The sequence below is a fragment of the Esox lucius genome, chromosome 4 (genome assembly GCF_011004845.1).
Source record: "Esox lucius isolate fEsoLuc1 chromosome 4, fEsoLuc1.pri, whole genome shotgun sequence".
Lineage (NCBI taxonomy): Eukaryota > Metazoa > Chordata > Actinopteri > Esociformes > Esocidae > Esox > Esox lucius.
The window spans coordinates 33,901,386-33,920,353 of NC_047572.1; the positions used below are offsets into that span (position 1 = coordinate 33,901,386).

The 18,968-nt window shown below is 42.8% G+C and overlaps 2 protein-coding genes across 2 annotated transcripts; one reads left to right on the plus strand and one right to left on the minus strand.

Moving 5' to 3' along the window:
• The first annotated feature begins 668 nt into the window (after positions 1–668).
• On the plus strand, positions 669–12,367 carry zdhhc15b (zinc finger DHHC-type palmitoyltransferase 15b). Its single transcript, XM_013133698.4, has 11 exons — positions 669–826; positions 1,479–1,505; positions 2,270–2,364; positions 2,541–2,661; positions 2,797–2,866; positions 3,326–3,358; positions 4,048–4,168; positions 4,662–4,794; positions 7,702–7,828; positions 8,559–8,674; positions 10,866–12,367. Exons 1-11 carry the CDS (start codon positions 709–711, stop codon positions 10,916–10,918), a joined length of 1,014 nt encoding a protein of 337 aa, XP_012989152.2. The 5' UTR covers positions 669–708; the 3' UTR covers positions 10,919–12,367.
• A 675-nt stretch (positions 12,368–13,042) lies between these two features.
• LOC105030080 (uracil phosphoribosyltransferase homolog) lies at positions 13,043–18,873 on the minus strand. The gene is given in 7 exon segments (NM_001304111.1): positions 13,043–13,701; positions 14,006–14,104; positions 16,300–16,461; positions 16,545–16,607; positions 17,634–17,703; positions 18,375–18,417; positions 18,514–18,873. Coding segments are annotated over 7 exon segments (807 nt in total). The 5' UTR covers positions 18,777–18,873; the 3' UTR covers positions 13,043–13,594.
• Positions 18,874–18,968: the final 95 nt, after the last annotated feature.

The window sequence follows — 18,968 nt, forward strand, 5'->3', positions numbered from 1 at the left end:
GAATGTGCTCAGCTTGGTTTTAAGTGATCACAAAGCTATGGTGATGTAACCTTGGCCAGTTCGGGACAGTTAAGCATGACCGCGTCTCAAATAATATCCTATTCCCTGTATAGTGTACAGCTTTTGTCCAGATCCCAATGGACACTGGTGAAGAAGTAGTGTACTACGTAATGAATAGTGGGCCATTAGGAACATGTCCAATGAATGCTGGAGGAGAGCAGTCAGTATTACAGCAGTATTACTGCCACTACTGAGCAAATGTTTGGTCAGGAGAACCTCAGTATGAAAAACATACTTTTGCACAATGTCACATACATAACATAGAATATCACATTTGTAACGGTCGATTTTCCTGATAGTCCCCAACTACCAAACCAGTGCATTGAGTGTAGTCCCCAACTACCAAACCAGTGCATTGAGTGTAGTCCCCAAATACCAAACCAGTGGAGTGAGTGTAGTCCCCAAATACCAAAACAGTGAAGTGAGTGTAGTCCCAATATATTATATTGTTTCTGTTATCACTCAGTTTTACCATACACCACACCGCATTATTTATGTGGATTATAGCTTACTTCCATTCACGCAATCAGTTTGACTGCATGTCAACGTATTAATCGATCGCAGATTGAGATACCGGTAATTTCCTCAGGAGGCGAAGTAGAGCTCAGAGAAGATGATCGTGGTGCCAGCCGGACGGCCGGATGGACGATGGCTCTTTCCCGAGGTCTGCGGTTCTGTGCCCGGGTGTTTTCTTGGATACCTGTCCTCATAATCACCTCCGTGGTCCTCTGGTCATACTACGCCTATGTATTTGAGCTATGTTTATGTAAGTATATGGTTATGTTTTCAGGGTATTGTCCGCAACACTCACGCATTAGCAATTGGCACAGCCCAATGTAAAAAGCCCTTAAACCGAGCAAATACTACCTGGCTAGAATGCTAACCAGGAAGTGTTTGTCCCCCCCGGGATATCCTTTTAAATGCATTTGATGTAGCTGTCATTTACAAAGATATTATGCGTACCCATTATTTGTTGTTTACTGTGTTTGATAACGAAAATGAACTACTAGTGTTAGTTAGCTACAGTAGCTGCATTCACCAAATCTATACAATTACTAGAAAATCCGTTAGCATACAGTACATATGTATTAACTCTGAATGTTGTGATAACGATATAGGGCCAACTACATAGCTAGTTAGCTACCTAGCTGGATAACCTTACGATATGATTGCCATTGCCAGATATTTAATACTGAGTCTGTGGCTAAAGTTTGCTAAAGTCACTCTGCCAAATAATCCCTGTTTTATTGTAATTTTCTTGCCACCCGTGAGTGAGCTCAGTTGAGAGTAGTCAAACTACAGTGCTAGTAGACTGCTGTGATAGACCTATCAACCCTAAATCCATTACTTTTACTTTTTTACATGACCAGATCAACTGTTTGTATGTCAATACACAACCTTTCATTTGTGTTCTACAGTTACAATCAAGAACACGCTGGAGAAAGGTGAGTTTTCAACTATTTGCCATAATAAGTGTGTTGTCTGTCTGTTTGCCTGGTCTATCTGTGTGTCTGTCTGTCTGTCTGCCTGCGTGTGTGTGTGTCTCTGTGTGTGTGTGTGTGTGTGTCTGCCTGCCTGCCTGCGTGTGTGTGTCTGTCTGTCTGTCTGTCTGTCTGTCTGTCTGTCTCTGTGTGTGTGTGTGTCTGTCTGTCTGTGTGTGTGTGTGTGTGTCTGTCTGTCTGTGTGTGTGTGTGCATTTGTCTGTGTGTGTGTGTCTGCCTGTCTATGCGTGTGTGTGTGTGTCTGCCTGTCTGTCTGTCTGCGTCTGTGTGTCTGTCTGTCTGCATGTGGGTTTCTGTCTGCGTGCGTGCATGCATCTGCCCGTGCACGCCCCAGAGGGGGGTGGAAATAAGTTGCTCATTTGACCGTTACATAAAGCAGGCTTTTGCTGCCAACCTGCTTATGTATCAGCCCATTGCATTACAATTGAACAGCCTCATTACAAGTGCAAGCTGCCTTTACCAATATTCAGCAGTCTGGCCCCTGTGTTTTGGCTGGCAACACGTGCCCTTCAGATTGCAGGTGCACAAAAGTCAAGAACAAAGGAGCTAGCTATGCATCGCTATATGTCAGTGTGAAAGGCCAGCCTCCTTGTTTGGAAAAATAGGTATTTTTGTGTCAATGATTTCTCAGAACTTTGTAATCATATTCGGATGTATATTTGATTTGTATGTTCAAGTAAAAAAATTATCTACTTGTCTGTGTCCAGTGGCCTACTTAGTGGTGTTCCATGTGTGCTTTTTGATGTTCTCCTGGACCTATTGGAAGTCCATCTTCACTCCACCTGCATCTCCCTGCAAGAAGGTACATCGTGATTGGCTTTTAAGCCACAGTGGTCTTTCCAATCTTAAGAACAGCAGTATGTCTGTATTATTCTCAGAGCCAAACCAGCTATCAAAATTGCTTATAATTGCTTATAACCAGTAATGAAAAATAACATGCTTGTAACCATTAATAATGTCTTAAAATATTGTTTGCAGTTCCAGCTGTCATATTCTGATAAAGAGCGCTATGAGATGGAGGAGAGGCCTGATGTTCAGAAACAGATCCTAGTGGATATCGCTAAGAAACTCCCCATCTTTACTAGAGCTACGTCTGGAGGTGGGGGGGGGGGTATTTTGTCAAATCCCCTATTTCTGAGAACAGTGGCTTTGAGAGTATTTCATTAAGTTTAGTACAGTTTTGAACCTGTGGTGACGGTCATATGACTCACTATCTAAATCCTCCCGCCCTCAGCTATCAGGTTCTGTGACCGCTGCCAAGTCCTGAAGCCGGACCGCAGTCACCACTGCTCGGTCTGTGAAGCGTAAGTCTTGGTTGTCTTCGTTTTTGGTCGTCTTTTTATGACTGGTTGGTGAAGCATGGTACGTTCAACACCATAGCTGTGAGTTTGATTTCCGTGTGGGGCCAGTATGAATGTGAATGCACTCCTTACTCTAAGTCACTCCGGAAAACAGCTTTTCCTCAAATACTTCATTTTAGTCCCAACAGGGTAACAGACACAAGGGAGTCCAAATCAGTGTTTTCTCAGAGCCCTCTTGGGCCAGACATTAAAGGTATTTGATGAACTCTGAAGCTAGAAAGCCTGAATCAAGTTGTCATCTAATTATCAAGCCCTGAGTTCAAGGCTACAATAACATTTCGAGATTGCTGGTGACGAGGAGAAGCTTGTGAAGCCCTGACAAACTGTAATATCATTACTGAAATTACAGTTAGTCATGGCTTGAAGTCTGTTGAAGCCTAACCTCTGTGTGGTCTGTTGCAGGTGTGTCCTGAAGATGGATCACCACTGTCCTTGGTGAGTATGAAATACTGTCTTGTCACTATTGATGCAGCTCACAACTTAATGCACTACTTTTGAGAGTCCCGTGTGGCTCAGTTGGTAGAGCATGGTGCTTATTTGGTAGAGCATGGTGCTTATTTGGTAGAGCATGGTGCTTATTTGGTAGAGCATGGTGCTTATTTGGTAGGGCACGGTGCTTATTTGGTAGAGCACGGTGCTAAGTTGGTAGGGCACGGTGCTTAGTTGGTAGGGCACGCTGCTTAGTTGGTAGGGCACGCTGCTTAGTTGGTAGGGCACGCTGCTTAGTTGGTAGGGCACGCTGCTTAGTTGGTAGGGCACGCTGCTTAGTTGGTAGGGCACGCTGCTTAGTTGGTAGGGCACGCTGCTTAGTTGGTAGGGCACGCTGCTTAGTTGGTAGGGCACGCTGCTTAGTTGGTAGGGCACGCTGCTTAGTTGGTAGGGCACGCTGCTTAGTTGGTAGGGCACGCTGCTTAGTTGGTAGGGCACGGTGCTTAGTTTTTGTAGGACACGGTGCTTGGAATGCCAGGATTGTGCGATTAGGGTTAACTGTCAGCTCTAGGATTTGATGTAGCATTCTTTCTGTTACTGATTAGATGCTCTAATCTCTAGGCTATCTGCCACCCCTTTATATTATTGTCACTTCAATGACTACAGATTTGAGATCTGTCTCTCTGTCCCTCCAGGGTGAATAACTGTGTGGGGTTCTCCAACTACAAGTTCTTCCTCCTCTTCCTGTCCTACTCCATGGTCTACTGTGTCTTCATCGCTGCCTCCGTTTTCAGATACTTCATCAAGTTCTGGGTGGTGAGACACTTTACGGTTGATTCATGTTTGGGGAAGTTGCTTCAGATTTTGGGTCTGTTTTGCATTGTCCCAACTAATATTTAAGGTTAGGATTGGGGATCTGAAGTAGATCCTAGATCTGTACCTAGGGGGAATATCTCTCTGGAGCGCCATGTGACGCGAGTCTGGAAGTTGAATTACCACATGATGGGATTTTTTTTGCCCAAAGGCCCGCTGATTCAGCCAGATCACACAGCATGCTGGCGTCGCCACAGCAACTTAGTGGTGTGAGACACAGCAACAACAGAATCATCACAAGGCACATGCATGCTGTGTTGTGAAACGCCAAAGGTTCCTCTCTTCTGCCTCCCCTACGGTTCTACAGTTGGAGTTCTGCTTCTCATGTCCCCCCATGTTCATTTTGCAACCTCATTGTTCTAGATCTGTAGTTCTAATGTCCTTGTCGATGGTTCTACCTGTGGTGCTGGTTCCATCTGTCTCTGTTCCTTTACAGGGGGACCTGCCCAACGGGAGTGCAAAGTTCCACGTTCTGTTCCTGATGTTCGTGGCATTGATGTTCTTTGTCAGTCTCATGTTCCTGTTTGGGTACCACTGCTGGCTGGTTGCCAAGAACAGATCTACGCTAGGTATTAACACTAAACAAAGAACTGATCTACGCTAGGTATTAACACTAAACAAAGAACTGATCTATGCTAGGTATTAACACTAAATAAAGAACTGATCTACAGTAGGTATTAACACTAGATAAATAACTGATCTACGCTAGGTATTAACACTAGATAAAGAACTGATCTACACAGGTATTAACACTAGATAAAGAACAGATCTATGCTAGGTATTAACACTACATAAAGAACTGATCTACGCTAGGTATTAACACTAGATAAAGAACAGATCTACGCTAGGTATTAACACTAGATAAATAACTGATCTACGCTAGGTATTAACACTAGATAAAGAACTGATCTACACAGGTATTAACACTAGATAAAGAACAGATCTATGCTAGGTATTAACACTACATAAAGAACTGATCTACGCTAGGTATTAACACTAGATAAAGAACAGATCTACGCTAGGTATTAACACTAGATAAATAACTGATCTACGCTAGGTATTAACACTAGATAAAGAACTGATCTACACAGGTATTAACACTAGATAAAGAACAGATCTATGCTAGGTATTAACACTACATAAAGAACAGATCTACGCTAGGTATTAACACTAGATAAAGAACTGATCTATGCTAGGTATTAACACTAAATAAAGAACTGATCTACAGTAGGTATTAACACTAGATAAAGAACTGATCTACACAGGTATTAACACTAGATAAAGAACAGATCTACGCTAGGTATTAACACTACAAAAAGAACAGATCTACGCTAGGTATTAACACTAGATAAAGAACTGATCTACGCTAGGTATTAACACTAGATAAAGAACAGATCTACGCTAGGTATTAACACTAGATAAATAACTGATCTACGCTAGGTATTAACACTAGATAAAGAACTGATCTACACAGGTATTAACACTAGATAAAGAACAGATCTATGCTAGGTATTAACACTACATAAAGAACAGATCTACGCTAGGTATTAACACTAGATAAAGAACAGATCTACGCTAGGTATTAACACTAGATAAAGAACAGATCTACGCTAGGTATTAACACTAGATAAAGAACTGATCTACGCTAGGTATTAACACTACATAAAGAACTGATCAACGCTAGGTATTAACACTAGATAAAGAACTGATCTACGCTAGGTATTAACACTACATAAAGAACTGATCTACACTAGGTATTAACACTAGATAAAGAACTGATCTACGCTAGGTATTAACACTAGATAAAGAACTGATCTACACTCATCGGAAAGTATTAACACTTGGACAGGATTCACTCAAAGCTGCTATAGCAATGTTTACATTACTCCATATTCATCCTGTGCCAACACATTTCTGACTCTGAACGATGAAGTATACAGTACCAAGACCAGTCTGGTAGTAGGTTTTATACAGTACCAAGACCAGTCTGGTAGTAGGTTTTATACAGTACCAAGACCAGTCTGGTAGTAGGTTTTATAGAGTACCAAGACCAGTCTGGTAGTAGGTTTTATAGAGTACCAAGACCAGTCTGGCAGTAGGTTTTATACAGTACCAAGATCAGTCTGGCAGTAGGTTTTATACAGTACCAAGACCAGTCTGGCAGTAGGTTTTATACAGTACCAAGATCAGTCTGGCAGTAGGTTTTATACAGTACCAAGACCAGTCTGGCAGTAGGTTTTATACAGTACCAAGATCAGTCTGGCAGTAGGTTTTATACAGTACCAAGATCAGTCTGGTTGTAGGTTTTATACAGTACCAAGACCAGTCTGGTAGTAGGTTTTATACAGTACCAAGACCAGTCTGGTAGTAGGTTTTATAGAGTACCAAGACCAGTCTGGTAGTAGGTTTTATAGAGTACCAAGACCAGTCTGGTAGTAGGTTTTATAGAGTACCAAGACCAGTCTGGCAGTAGGTTTTATACAGTACCAAGACCAGTCTGGCAGTAGGTTTTATACAGTACCAAGATCAGTCTGGCAGTAGGTTTTATACAGTACCAAGACCAGTCTGGCAGTAGGTTTTATACAGTACCAAGATCAGTCTGGCAGTAGGTTTTATACAGTACCAAGACCAGTCTGGCAGTAGGTTTTATACAGTACCAAGATCAGTCTGGCAGTAGGTTTTATACAGTACCAAGACCAGTCTGGTAGTAGGTTTTATACAGTACCAAGACCAGTCTGGTAGTAGGTTGTATACAGTACCAAGACCAGTCTGGTAGTAGGTTTTATAGAGTACCAAGACCAGTCTGATTGTAGGTTTTATAGAGTACCAAGACCAGTCTGGTAGTAGGTTTTATACAGTACCAAGACCAGTCTGATTGTAGGTTTTATAGAGTACCAAGACCAGTCTGGTAGTAGGTTTTATAGAGTACCAAGACCAGTCTGATTGTAGGTTTTTATACAGTACCAAGACCAGTCTGATTGTAGGTTTTATACAGTACCAAGACCAGTCTGGTAGTAGGTTGTATACAGTACCAAGACCAGTCTGATTGTAGGTTTTATAGAGTACCAAGACCAGTCTGGTAGTAGGTTTTATACAGTACCAAGACCAGTCTGGTAGTAGGTTTTATAGAGTACCAAGACCAGTCTGGTAGTAGGTTTTATACAGTACCAAGACCAGTCTGGTAGTAGGTTGTATACAGTACCAAGACCAGTCTGATTGTAGGTTTTATAGAGTACCAAGACCAGTCTGATTGTAGGTTTTATAGAGTACCAAGACCAGTCTGGTAGTAGGTTTTATAGAGTACCAAGACCAGTCTGGTAGTAGGTTTTATAGAGTACCAAGACCAGTCTGATTGTAGGTTTTATAGAGTACCAAGACCAGTCTGGTAGTAGGTTTTATAGAGTACCAAGACCAGTCTGGTAGTAGGTTTTATAGAGTACCAAGACCAGTCCTAATATTCCTCTCTCCTCATCCAGAGGCCTTCTCAGCCCCAGTCTTCACTACAGGACCAGATCGTAATGGATTCAACATGGGGATCAAGAGGAACTTGCAGCAGGTGTTTGGAGAGGACAAGAGACTCTGGTTCATACCAGTCTGTACCAGGTATGACCATATGCTCCCTAACCCATATACCCTAACTCCTACTGTATATAACCTACTCCCTAGTCCCTAACCCCTACACCATATACCCTAGTCCCTAACCCTCATATCCTACACCATATACCCTAGTCCCTAACTCTCATATCCTACACCATATACCCTAGTCTCTAACCCCTACACCATATACCCTAGGCCCTAACCCCTACTCCCTAACCCAGATACCATACACCATATTCCCTAGTCCCTAACCCCTACACCATATACCCTAGTCCCAAACCCACATAACCTTACACCATATTCCCTAGTCCCTAACCCCTACACCATATACTCTAGCCCCTAAACCCTACTCCCTAACCCAGAAACCCTACACCATATACCTTAGTCCCTAACCCTCATATCCTACACCATATACCCTAGTCCCAAACCCACATAACCTTACACCATATTCCCTAGTCCCTAACCCCTACACCATATACTCTAGCCCCTAAACCCTACTCCCTAACCCAGATACCCTACACCATATTCCCTAGTCCCTAACTCTCATATCCTACACCATATACCCTAACCCCTACACCATATACCCTAGTCCCTAACCCTCATATCCTACACCATATACCCTAGTCCCTAACCCCTACACCATATACCCTAGTCCCTAGCTCTGCAGAGCACTAAAACAGGTGTTGTGTTATGGGCAGTGTTAATAAAGTTGTTTTGTTTCACATGTTTTCTGTAGCCAGGGAGATGGCCACTACTTCCCCGTCAGGAGTCTGAATGAGTCTTCTACCTCTTTGCTAGCCAATGAGAAGTGGGAGGAAGAGGATGAGGAGGAGTCTGATGATGAGAACATGGGTGAGTCAAACTGAACAGGATGAATATAGCTCAATGAATCCTCCCCCTCTACCTTCAGTTACACATTCCCAGGCGCCGCCACCATTTGCTCAAGAGTCCCAGAGCTGAGCGAGTTAAAATGATCGAGGGTGTGGAGCTAATTACGCTAACTACACTCCAGTGACCCCTTCCATTGAGTTAAATATAGAGGTGCTGGACATAAAATTAATTTCAGTAATTCCATTCAAAAAGTGCAACTTGTATATTATATTCATTCATTACACACAGACGGATATATTTCAGATGTTTATTTCTTTTAATTGTGATGATTATAACTGACAAATAATGAAAACCCCAAATTCAGTATCTCCGAAAATTACATATTACTTAAGACCAATACAAAAAATTTTTTTTTAGAAATGTTGGCCAACTGAAAAGTATGAACATGAAAGGTATGAGCATGTACAGCACTCAATACTTAGTTGGGGCTCCTTTTGCCTGAATTACTGCAGCAATGCGGCGTGGCATGGAGTCAATCAGTCTGTGGCACTGCTCAGGTGTTATGAGAGCCCAGGTTGCTCTGATAGTGGCCTTCAGCTCTTCTGCATTGTTGGGTCTGGCGTATCGCCTTCCTCTTCACAATACCCCATAGATTTTCTATAGGGTTAAGGTCAGGCGAGTTTGCTGGCCAGTTAAGAACAGGGATGCCATGGTCCTTAAACCAGGCACTGGTAGATTTGGCACTGTGTGCAGGTGCCAAGTCCTGTTGGAAAATGAAATCTGCATCTCCATAAAGTTGGTCAGCAGCAGGAAGCATGAGGTGCTCTAAAGCTTCCTGGTAGACGGCTGCATGACCTTGGACCTCAGAAAACACTGTGGACCAACACCAGCAGATGACATGGCACCCCAAACCATCACTGACTGTGGAAACTTTACACTGGACTTCAAGCAACGTGGATTCTGTGCCTCTCCTCTCTTCCTCCAGACTCTGGGACCTTGATTTCCAAAGGAAATGCTGAATTGACTTTCATCAGAGAACATAACTTTGGACCACTCAGCAGCAGTCCAGTCCTTTCTGTCTTTAGCCCAGGCGAGACGCTTCTGACGCTGTGTCTTGTTCAAGAGTGACTTGACACAAGGAATGCGACAGCTGAAACCCATGTCTTGCGTCTGTGCGTGGTGGTTCTTGAAGCACTCACTCCAGCTGCAGTCCACTCTTTGTGAATCTCCCCCACATTTTTGAATGGGTTTTGTTTCACAATCCTCTCCAGGGTGCGGTTATCCCTATTGCTTGTACACTTTTTTTCTACCACATCTTTTCCTTCCCTTCGCCTCTCTATTAATGTGCTTGGAAACAGAGCTCTGTGAACAGCCAGCCTCTTTAGCTATGACCTTTTGTGTCTTGCCCTCCTTGTGCAAGATGTCAATGGTCGTCTTTTGGACAGCAGTAAAGTCAGTCAGTCTTCCTCATGATTGTGTAGCCCACAGAACTAGACTAAGAAACCATTTAAAGGCCTTTGCAGGTGTTTTGAGTTAATTAGCTGATTAGAGTGTGGCACCAGGTGTCTTTAATATTGAACCTTTTCACAATATTCTAATTTTCGGAGATACTGAATTTGGGGTTTTCATTAGTTGTCAGTTCTAATCATCAAAATTAAAATACATAAACACTTAAAATATATCAGTCTGTGTGGAATGAATGTATACATTATACAAGTTTCACTCTTTGAATGGAATTACTGAAATAAATCAACTTTTTGAAGATATTCTAATTTTATGACCAGCACCTGTATATAAATGTTTTCATGTCTGAGAATTGATTCATCTGGCACAAAGACTAAACTCCTCTTAAGTAAAATGTTTAATAGTTCTGTTTCATAAATAACATCATTAGTCACAATTGTCTTGAAATTGATGGGTTTATCTCTAAAAGTCACACAGAGTTTTGTCAGCAACACAAGAAACTCTGATGAATGCATAGCACTGAGGTGCTTTGTGATTCCCTCTACGCTGTGTTTACTAACCTATTTCCAGTCTGACTGAATTGTTTCTGAGTGGTGGTCTCTGCTACCCCCTGGTGCTCAGACATGATACTGCAGGACAAAATGGTTCACGTTGGTAGAACGTGTTGTCTGTACAATATCGATTGTTGAACTATGTTTGGTTCTCCAACCACAAAGACATCCTTGAATATAACGCTGTATGTTTCCAGGAGGAGAAAGAGATCTCTCAGTTACCATAGAGATGGGAGAGGAAGAGGAGTAGGGGATGAAGCATCACGTACAGTTCGTGTTGTGAGGTGTGATAATCAACCACACTGTTACTAAGGTAACCTTGACTGGATGAAACTGACAGAAGTCTTCCCTACTTAGTGGATCCGTCATCAGACACTCTGAAGAACTCAGTATGGCGCCAAAACCTTCTTACACATCACCTTTATATTATATATATATAATATGTCCTTATATATATGTCCTTAACGGTTGAATGTCATGTCTAGTTTCATTTCACCAAGGAGGACAATGTCAGGGGATCAGAAGTCAACTAGTGTTATATTCTATCCGACTAAAGGATTGTTGAGAGGAAATGCATTTCTAGCACTGTGGACTCATTCTCTCCCTTTGATTCTTTCCTGTTCTTCCTCTCATATTTCATCTCTCCTATTCTTTTTTAAAGAGAGAAAATCAGAAGTTGTGTTTTGAGTCTACAGAATGTGATTCTTTGGGTCGTGGTTTAGCTGCCTATACTGTAATGTGGTTGTGATTCACCCAAACCACAACCTATTCCCTTCACAGCATCCCAAACCACAACCTATTCCCTCCATAGCATCCCAAACCACAGCCTATTCCCTCCATAGCATCCCAAACCACAGCCTATTCCCTCCATACCTTCCCAAACCACAGCCTATTCCCTCCATAGCATCCCAAACCACAGCCTATTCCCTCCACAATGAGGGCCTGTAGGTAGACAAATGGATAAAGTTGGTTTAAACCATTAATTGAAACAAAAATCATTTGTGGCCGTTCTAATGTCATGCTGCATATTTGAAACTGATTCTGAAAAATGTAAAATACAGCCTATTACCACCATAATGTAACAAAAACAACTTAAAAATGCAGAAAAACAATAGATTTATTGTTGAGCCCTATTTTAGTCCGTCTGAGCAGACCTGTATCTAAATGACTAGCCTCAGTAATGACCCTTCGCTTGTCTGCCAGATAGGATCCTCTTTTAATTTGTTATTATTATCTACCACTATTTATTATATTGTTGTAAATTACAACTTTAAGATGTTTGTAAAATATCCAAATAAAAAAAGTATTTTTTGGGTGGTTTCCAGACAGATTAAACTGAGTTCTGCACGATAGAGCCCAATAAGACGTTAGTATAAAAGGTTATTTACTGTATTTCAGGAAACCATCACCAATACTGTTTTCAAATCATCAAGAGACACTTCTACTCTGTACAGACCAAATACATTTTAAATGTTCTGTTTATCAAGTTTCATTTACAATCATGTCTTGTAAATCTGAGTTGTGTGGAATGATTGGGTGTGTGTGTGTTTGACTGTTGAGTTCGTGTTCTTGCGTGTTTATTTATTGTTCTACCATTGTTTTTATGTATGGTTGTGTGGGTATTTCTGCCGAACCCTGTACAAACCAAACCCTGTGCAGCTTATTAATAAATACACTGATCATTCTGATTATCAAATGAGTTAATTTGCCTAGATAGCCTACCTCCTACCTCCAGCAAAACGGCACAAACACGGTCAACAATTCTCTGCAAGAGTGTGAATCTGACCATCACAAGGTTTCTCTTGCAGGCAGTCATCTGATTGGTCCCAGAAACTGATGGGCCGTAGGTAAAGCAACTCTCGGGCAGGGGGTTCTGTAGGTCTAGGTTGGGGCAAACTGACCAGCCACTTCATCTAGAGATGGTGGTAACAGACTTCTGAAATAGAACGCTCATCTGAAGCCTTTTGATGTTATCAGCAAGGCAGCTTGGAGCATGGTCCACAAATTGTCTCTTCTGTAAAATGTTTATACTAGTGTTCATTTGGAAGGCAGATAAAGCATTGTGTTTTTAAAACTATTTTACATGAAGAATCTCATTGCTGCTTGTGCCATATATGTAATTTAGTTTTGAGATACCTTGTTGGCCAGTTAAAAATAATGTAGTCAACTTTAACACAGTGCTAAACCTGCCTGCTGGATGCAACACCTGTTTATGGGTTAGAGATCCAGTCCCTGATAACTGTTTTGTACAACACCCATCATTTCCACAAATATAAGAGTGAAATGGAAGAAGTGTTAGACTGAAACATGTAACTAATGATTTCAGTCATCAAGCAATAACTCCAAAGGGTTGTTAGCTTTTTTTTTTTTTATTAGCTTTTATCATTCCATGCAAAGTTTTTAAACCAAAGTAAAACGAATACAATTCCCCTGAGTTTTACATGATTGTGAATATCTGTAAAAAACTAAACTCATATATGTTCATGTGGTATAGTATCTCTAGATCCTAAAGACATCCCATGATCATACATAAGAAGTCCCAATTTAGAATACTGACAACAGACTGTAACCCATTGAATCAAAGCAGTGCCTCCCCTCCCGAAAAAGACCAGGCAGCACACACAAACCTCAGACTGATGGTGACTGGTGGAGAAGTCTAAAACAGGGTCAAGTGACTTTTAGAAGTGTGTTGGGAGCAACTTGAGGACAGGTGGGTTTGGGTTAGTTGTGTAGCCAACCTTAAGGAGCTGTATGGAAGGTAGTGTTTTCAGCATTTATCAGAACCCTGCTTGACCATGGGGAGGACATCTTGGGGAGGTGGAGATAAAATAGAACCACAGACATCTTGTTGTTTCAAATGTTAAAACACCACATCTGTATCAGTGAAAATACACGCTAGAGCTCGTCTTATGGCATCAAACTGCTGTCATTCTGTGCCAAAGTACTTCTGTCCAAAGTGTGTTGGGGCCACGGGGTGTAGCTCTGTGGAGAGCAGGGTGATGTCTGGGAACTCCTGGAGGATGGCCTTGGATCCTGGAGGAGCACAGAACAGGTGGAGAAAGAGTTAAGAGGATGAGACTGGGACTGGGATGAAGATAAGTTAAATGCAGCCCAGATACATTTACTGACTCGCTGTTCCTCTGAACATGCAAAACCATTCATGTGGCCCAAAACATTTAATGTACTCTTTTAGTCATCACCAGACATAGCCAGAAGAGGACTGACCAACCTTCAGAGCCTGGTTCCTCTCAAATTGTGATGTAAAAAAGGCTTTGTAAAATGAAATGGATTTTATTGAGGAAAGGATAATGTGTGGGGAGGGATGAAGTCAACCTACCATGTGGAGTGGAGAAGAGAGAGAGGAGGATGATGTGTTTGGGCTGGAGGCCGTGTTCTATCAACACCTTCACCGCCTCAATCACAGTGTTCCCCGAACCTGGAAACACAAACAAACATCTATGCTAACACAAACATGTATCAACGTAATGTCCAGGATTTAGCTCCTGGCCCGTTATACATGTCTTACCCTGGGTCAACGTTCATTTGCATCCTCTCAGCAATGAGCCCAACATTATCGGCCTTCCCAACGAAAGCTAGTCTCAAATTCAAATATAGGTACATGATGGCAGGGGCGGCGGTTGGATTTCAAATGTGAGGGGGACGAACACTGGTGTAGTGTGGTGACGCCGGGCCGGGGTGCAAGCTGTCCTTACATGGACCCCCCTCGGGATGAAAAATTGTGAGGCGGTATATATGCATGGAAAGCCAATCCTGGGGTCTATGATAACCACATAGAAACACACAATATAAAATAAAATTACAAAAAAACATCTTGTTGATTCTGCTACAAAAAACACTCAAAAGACAGCTTTCAGCCATTTCATTTAATATTACATTGTTAAGATATTGTCTGTGATGTGTGCTCTTAGTGAAGAGCTACTACAGACCTCTGTATTTCAGTGTGTGTGGCTGATATAATGTGATCTACATTTTGCCTGTACTGCACAACCTCACCTCCCAAGCTCCACCACTCTTGCATGACTACACTGGTTGACTCAACATCCTGGTTCTGCTAATAAATATGAACATTCAAGATATGGTCAACACACAACATAACTAATAGTATTTAAGTTATCCACCTTTAAAGACAACATTTCACCTCAGCTACACGTTGACCTTTTCTCCCTGGCTGTCTGATCCAGCTGTGACAAGGTACTTCTCACGGTCACCATCTGATCCTGCTAAAATGCAGGACATATAACATGACTAACTTGATCTACACTGACGCCTGCACAACCAGGTGGCATTGTTTGATATGGAAGACCCACATTATGTTGAAATGTTAAATGCAACTACTTATGTAGGGAACTACAACGTTAGCCAACTTTTTAAGAAATCAACTATTAAGCTAGTCAGATAGCTATATCTTCTAATGTCTCATAGCTTACTAGCTGTACCACTCACTTTGTCTTTGTCTTAAAAAAAAACACTTGTTTGTCTAACTTCAGTCTTTACTTGGCTGGTGTCCCACGGTGCCAACTGTGAGAGAGGCGAACCTACTGTAATGTAGACTGTTTGTTAGCTAGTGAAATAACGTTAGCCAGCAAGCTGATACATATTTTGCAACTGTCATTCATATATAACGTTAGCCAGCAAGCTGATACATATTTTGCAACTGTCATTCATATATAACGTTAGCCAGCAAGCTGATACATATTTTGCAACTGTCATTCATATATAACGTTAGCCAGCAAGCTGATACATATTTTGCAACTGTCATTCATATATAACGTTAGCCAGCAAGCTGATACATATTTTGCAACTGTCATTCATATATAACGTTAGCCAGCAAGCTGATACATATTTTGCAACTGTCATTCATATATAACGTTAGCCAGCAAGCTGATACATATTTTGCAACTGTCATTCATATATAACGTTAGCCTAACCACACCTTACCGGTTTTAGAAAAACACTCTGAACCTACAAATATCTACCTCATTCATACGTCATTGGAGGTACAGTAATTAGCTCGAGGTAATGTCAGCTAGGTTACCAAACCTTAATGAGGCAGGCAGCCATAGCCTCTACTACCGTAACCAGACCAGCAACTACCTCAAAGCGAAGTGCCTGTGTGTGGTCCTAAAACCAGTCTGATTCGAATTATGCAATTGCTTACCGTACTGGCACTGCAACGTTATAAAGAGTTAGAACTTTTCTTATAATAAATAGTTGTGTTGATAAAAAGTGAGTGAGGGGGACAAAATGCCATTTTCAAAAAGTGGGGAGGACATGTCCCACTCATGTATAATGAAACATACGCCCCTGCATTAAGGAATAAGGTCTGGAGTGATTGGGGGAGCATCTTACATGGCAAAACATGGGAAGGTGCAACACCAGATTGGCTAAAGCATTCTGGGTAAATCTCATGGATGTGATGGCACAAGCAGGGAGATGTCTCAACGGTGTTGCAACAGCCCAGACATGACATGTCTTCATGAGTATGGCAGGTTGTAAGGTGGGGAATCCATCCACTAGGTTTTCTACACTAGGTCTAAACTCAACACATATTGAAAGGAACAAAAAACAATCACTTCATCGAATGAGACTTCTTTAGTGGAAATTACTCACTCAGGATAGGGTACATTAGGAGGACCTTCCTTCTACTGATGTCTGGAGGGAACTTGGCATAGTAAACTTTGGCCTTCTGGGTCTCCTCATCACTCTGGATCAAGATCTTTCCAATGCGGATGGATCTACAGCAGTCCCTCAGGCCCTGCTCCATCGCCTCACCTGGGGGGCCAAACAGCACCAGCAGTGTTGAGCCTGGACCACATTTTCAGTATGAAGACATCTGAGATGTCGCCAACACTCACCACTTCTCATGATGCTGACGCCACAGTTACCCCTCTCAAACTTCACACCCTCATACAAGTGTCCTGAAAAAAGAGAAACACGTCCTCAGCAACAGCGGCTTGGGTCGATGGGGTGTAGTGGAGACAGGACAGGGGTCAGGGTGTGATGGAGACAGGTCAGGGTGTGATGGAGACAGGTCAGGGGACAGGGTGTAGTGGAGACAGGTCAGGGGTCAGGGTGTGATGGAGACAGGTCAGGGTGTGATGGAGACAGGTCAGGGGACAGGGTGTAGTGGAGACAGGTCAGGGGTCAGGGTGTGATGGAGACAGGTCAGGGGACAGGGTGTAGTGGAGACAGGTCAGGGGACAGGGTGTAGTGGAGACAGGTCAGGGGTCAGGGTGTGATGGAGACAGGTCAGGGGACAGGGTGTAGTGGAGACAGGTCAGGGGTCAGGGTGTAGTGGAGACAGGTCAGGGTGTAGTGGAGACAGGTCAGGGTGTAGTGGAGACAGGTCAGGGTGTAGTGGAGACAGGTCATGGGTCAGGGTGTAGTGGAGACAGGTCAGGGGTCAGGGTGTAGTGGAGACAGGTCAGGGTGTAGTGGAGACAGGTCAGGGTGTAGTGGAGACCGGTCAGGGGTCAGGGTGTGGTGGAGATAAGACAGGGGTCAGGGTATAGTGGAGACAGGTCAGGGGTCAGGGTATAGTGGAGACGGGTCAGGGTGTAGTGGAGACGGGTCAGGGTGTAGTGGAGACGGGTCAGGGTGTAGTGGAGACGGGTCAGGGTGTAGTGGAGACCGGTCAGGGGTCAGGGTGTGGTGGAGATAAGACAGGGGTCAGGGTATAGTGGAGACAGGTCAGGGTATAGTGGAGACAGGTCAGGGGTCAGGGTATAGTGGAGACAGGTCAGGGTATAGTGGAGACAGGTCAGGGGACAGGGTGTAGTGGAGACAGGTCAGGGGACAGGGTGTAGTGGAGACAGGTCAGGGTGTAGTGGAGACAGGTCAGGGTGTAGTGGAGACAGGTCAGGGTGTAGTGGAGACAGGTCAGGGGTCAGGGTGTAGTGGAGACAGGTCAGGGGTCAGGGTGTAGTGGAGACAGGTCAGGGTACCTGTAGGAGTGGTCACAGTGCACTCAGAGTAGGGCAGCTGGTTGAGTCCTTCCTCCACCACTAGTCTGATCTGAGGACAGATATCAAACAAGTTAGAGTGGACTGGACCAGCCGTATATCAGCATGAATGTTAAAGTAGATCGGACCATTTGGGGAGTAGAAATTGCCATTTTTACCTGAAAAAATCTTATCCCACTTGTAACATACACTATACCTAATACTAGTAAACTTTCTGTCCTCTGTTTGCCTTAATTGCACATTTAGTATAGCCATTTGCCTTTACTGCACATTCCACTTGTAACATACACTATACCTAATACTAGTAAACTTTCTGTCCTGTTTGCCTTAATTGCACATTTAGTATAGCCATTTGCCTTTACTGCACATTCCACTTGTAACATACACTATACCTAATACTAGTAAACTTTCTGTCCTGTTTGCCTTAATTGCACATTTAGTATAGCCATTTGCACTGCATTTGCCTTTACTGCACATTCCACTTGTAATATACATAAACGTATAATTTCTGCTTTCTATTTGCAGTTCTACATTTTCTGCCTTCTATTTGCATTCCTGTGTAGAGGCTTACAGCATTTCGTTGTACTGTACTTGTACTGTTCAATGACTAGAAAAGTTGAATCTAATCTAAACCAACCCTAGTGGTGACTGCTGTGCAATGAATTACTTCATTGCACAGCATTGAAGTAATTAATAAGCTGTTCGCTTATGAGTGGATCTTACCAGGCGGTCAGCACAGAACACAAAATCCCCTCTGCTGGTTGACCTGCAAAGCATGGAGCCACAATATATCTCCCAACCTAGTTGACACGCACAAACAAACGGTGTAGCCAAATAGAAAGAGTTAATCGACACCACTCACTTGTCTCTGATGATGGTCTGTAATTCTAGTATCTGATTGTTAAGGGGAAGCAGTCTCAGTTGAGGTCCAAGGTTTAACACCTCGGGTCCGAGCCCACCCCCATTTGGCACGTTCACACACAGTTTCCTAACGTCATCAAGCGCTCCAGCGCTCGGTACCTCCGGACCGCTACTGTTCCTGTTCGCGGCGAACCGAACATGCTTCGTTAAGTTGTGTTCTTGGCCTGTAGTAAGGTTATTTAACGGCTGGTTTTGGCAAGGCATGTTACAGTAGTTCCTGTATATTACTGAAAACAATTTTTTTCTAAAATGTTCTGACAACGAGGCATACGTGCAACAATGTTGACGTCCTCCGCGTGGTTTGGAGGAAATCAACTCCTAACAAGGTCCCAAATATGTGATTGGTTGGATATCTTGTCAATCACATTAGTAGACGCCTTAAATAAACCGAATTAC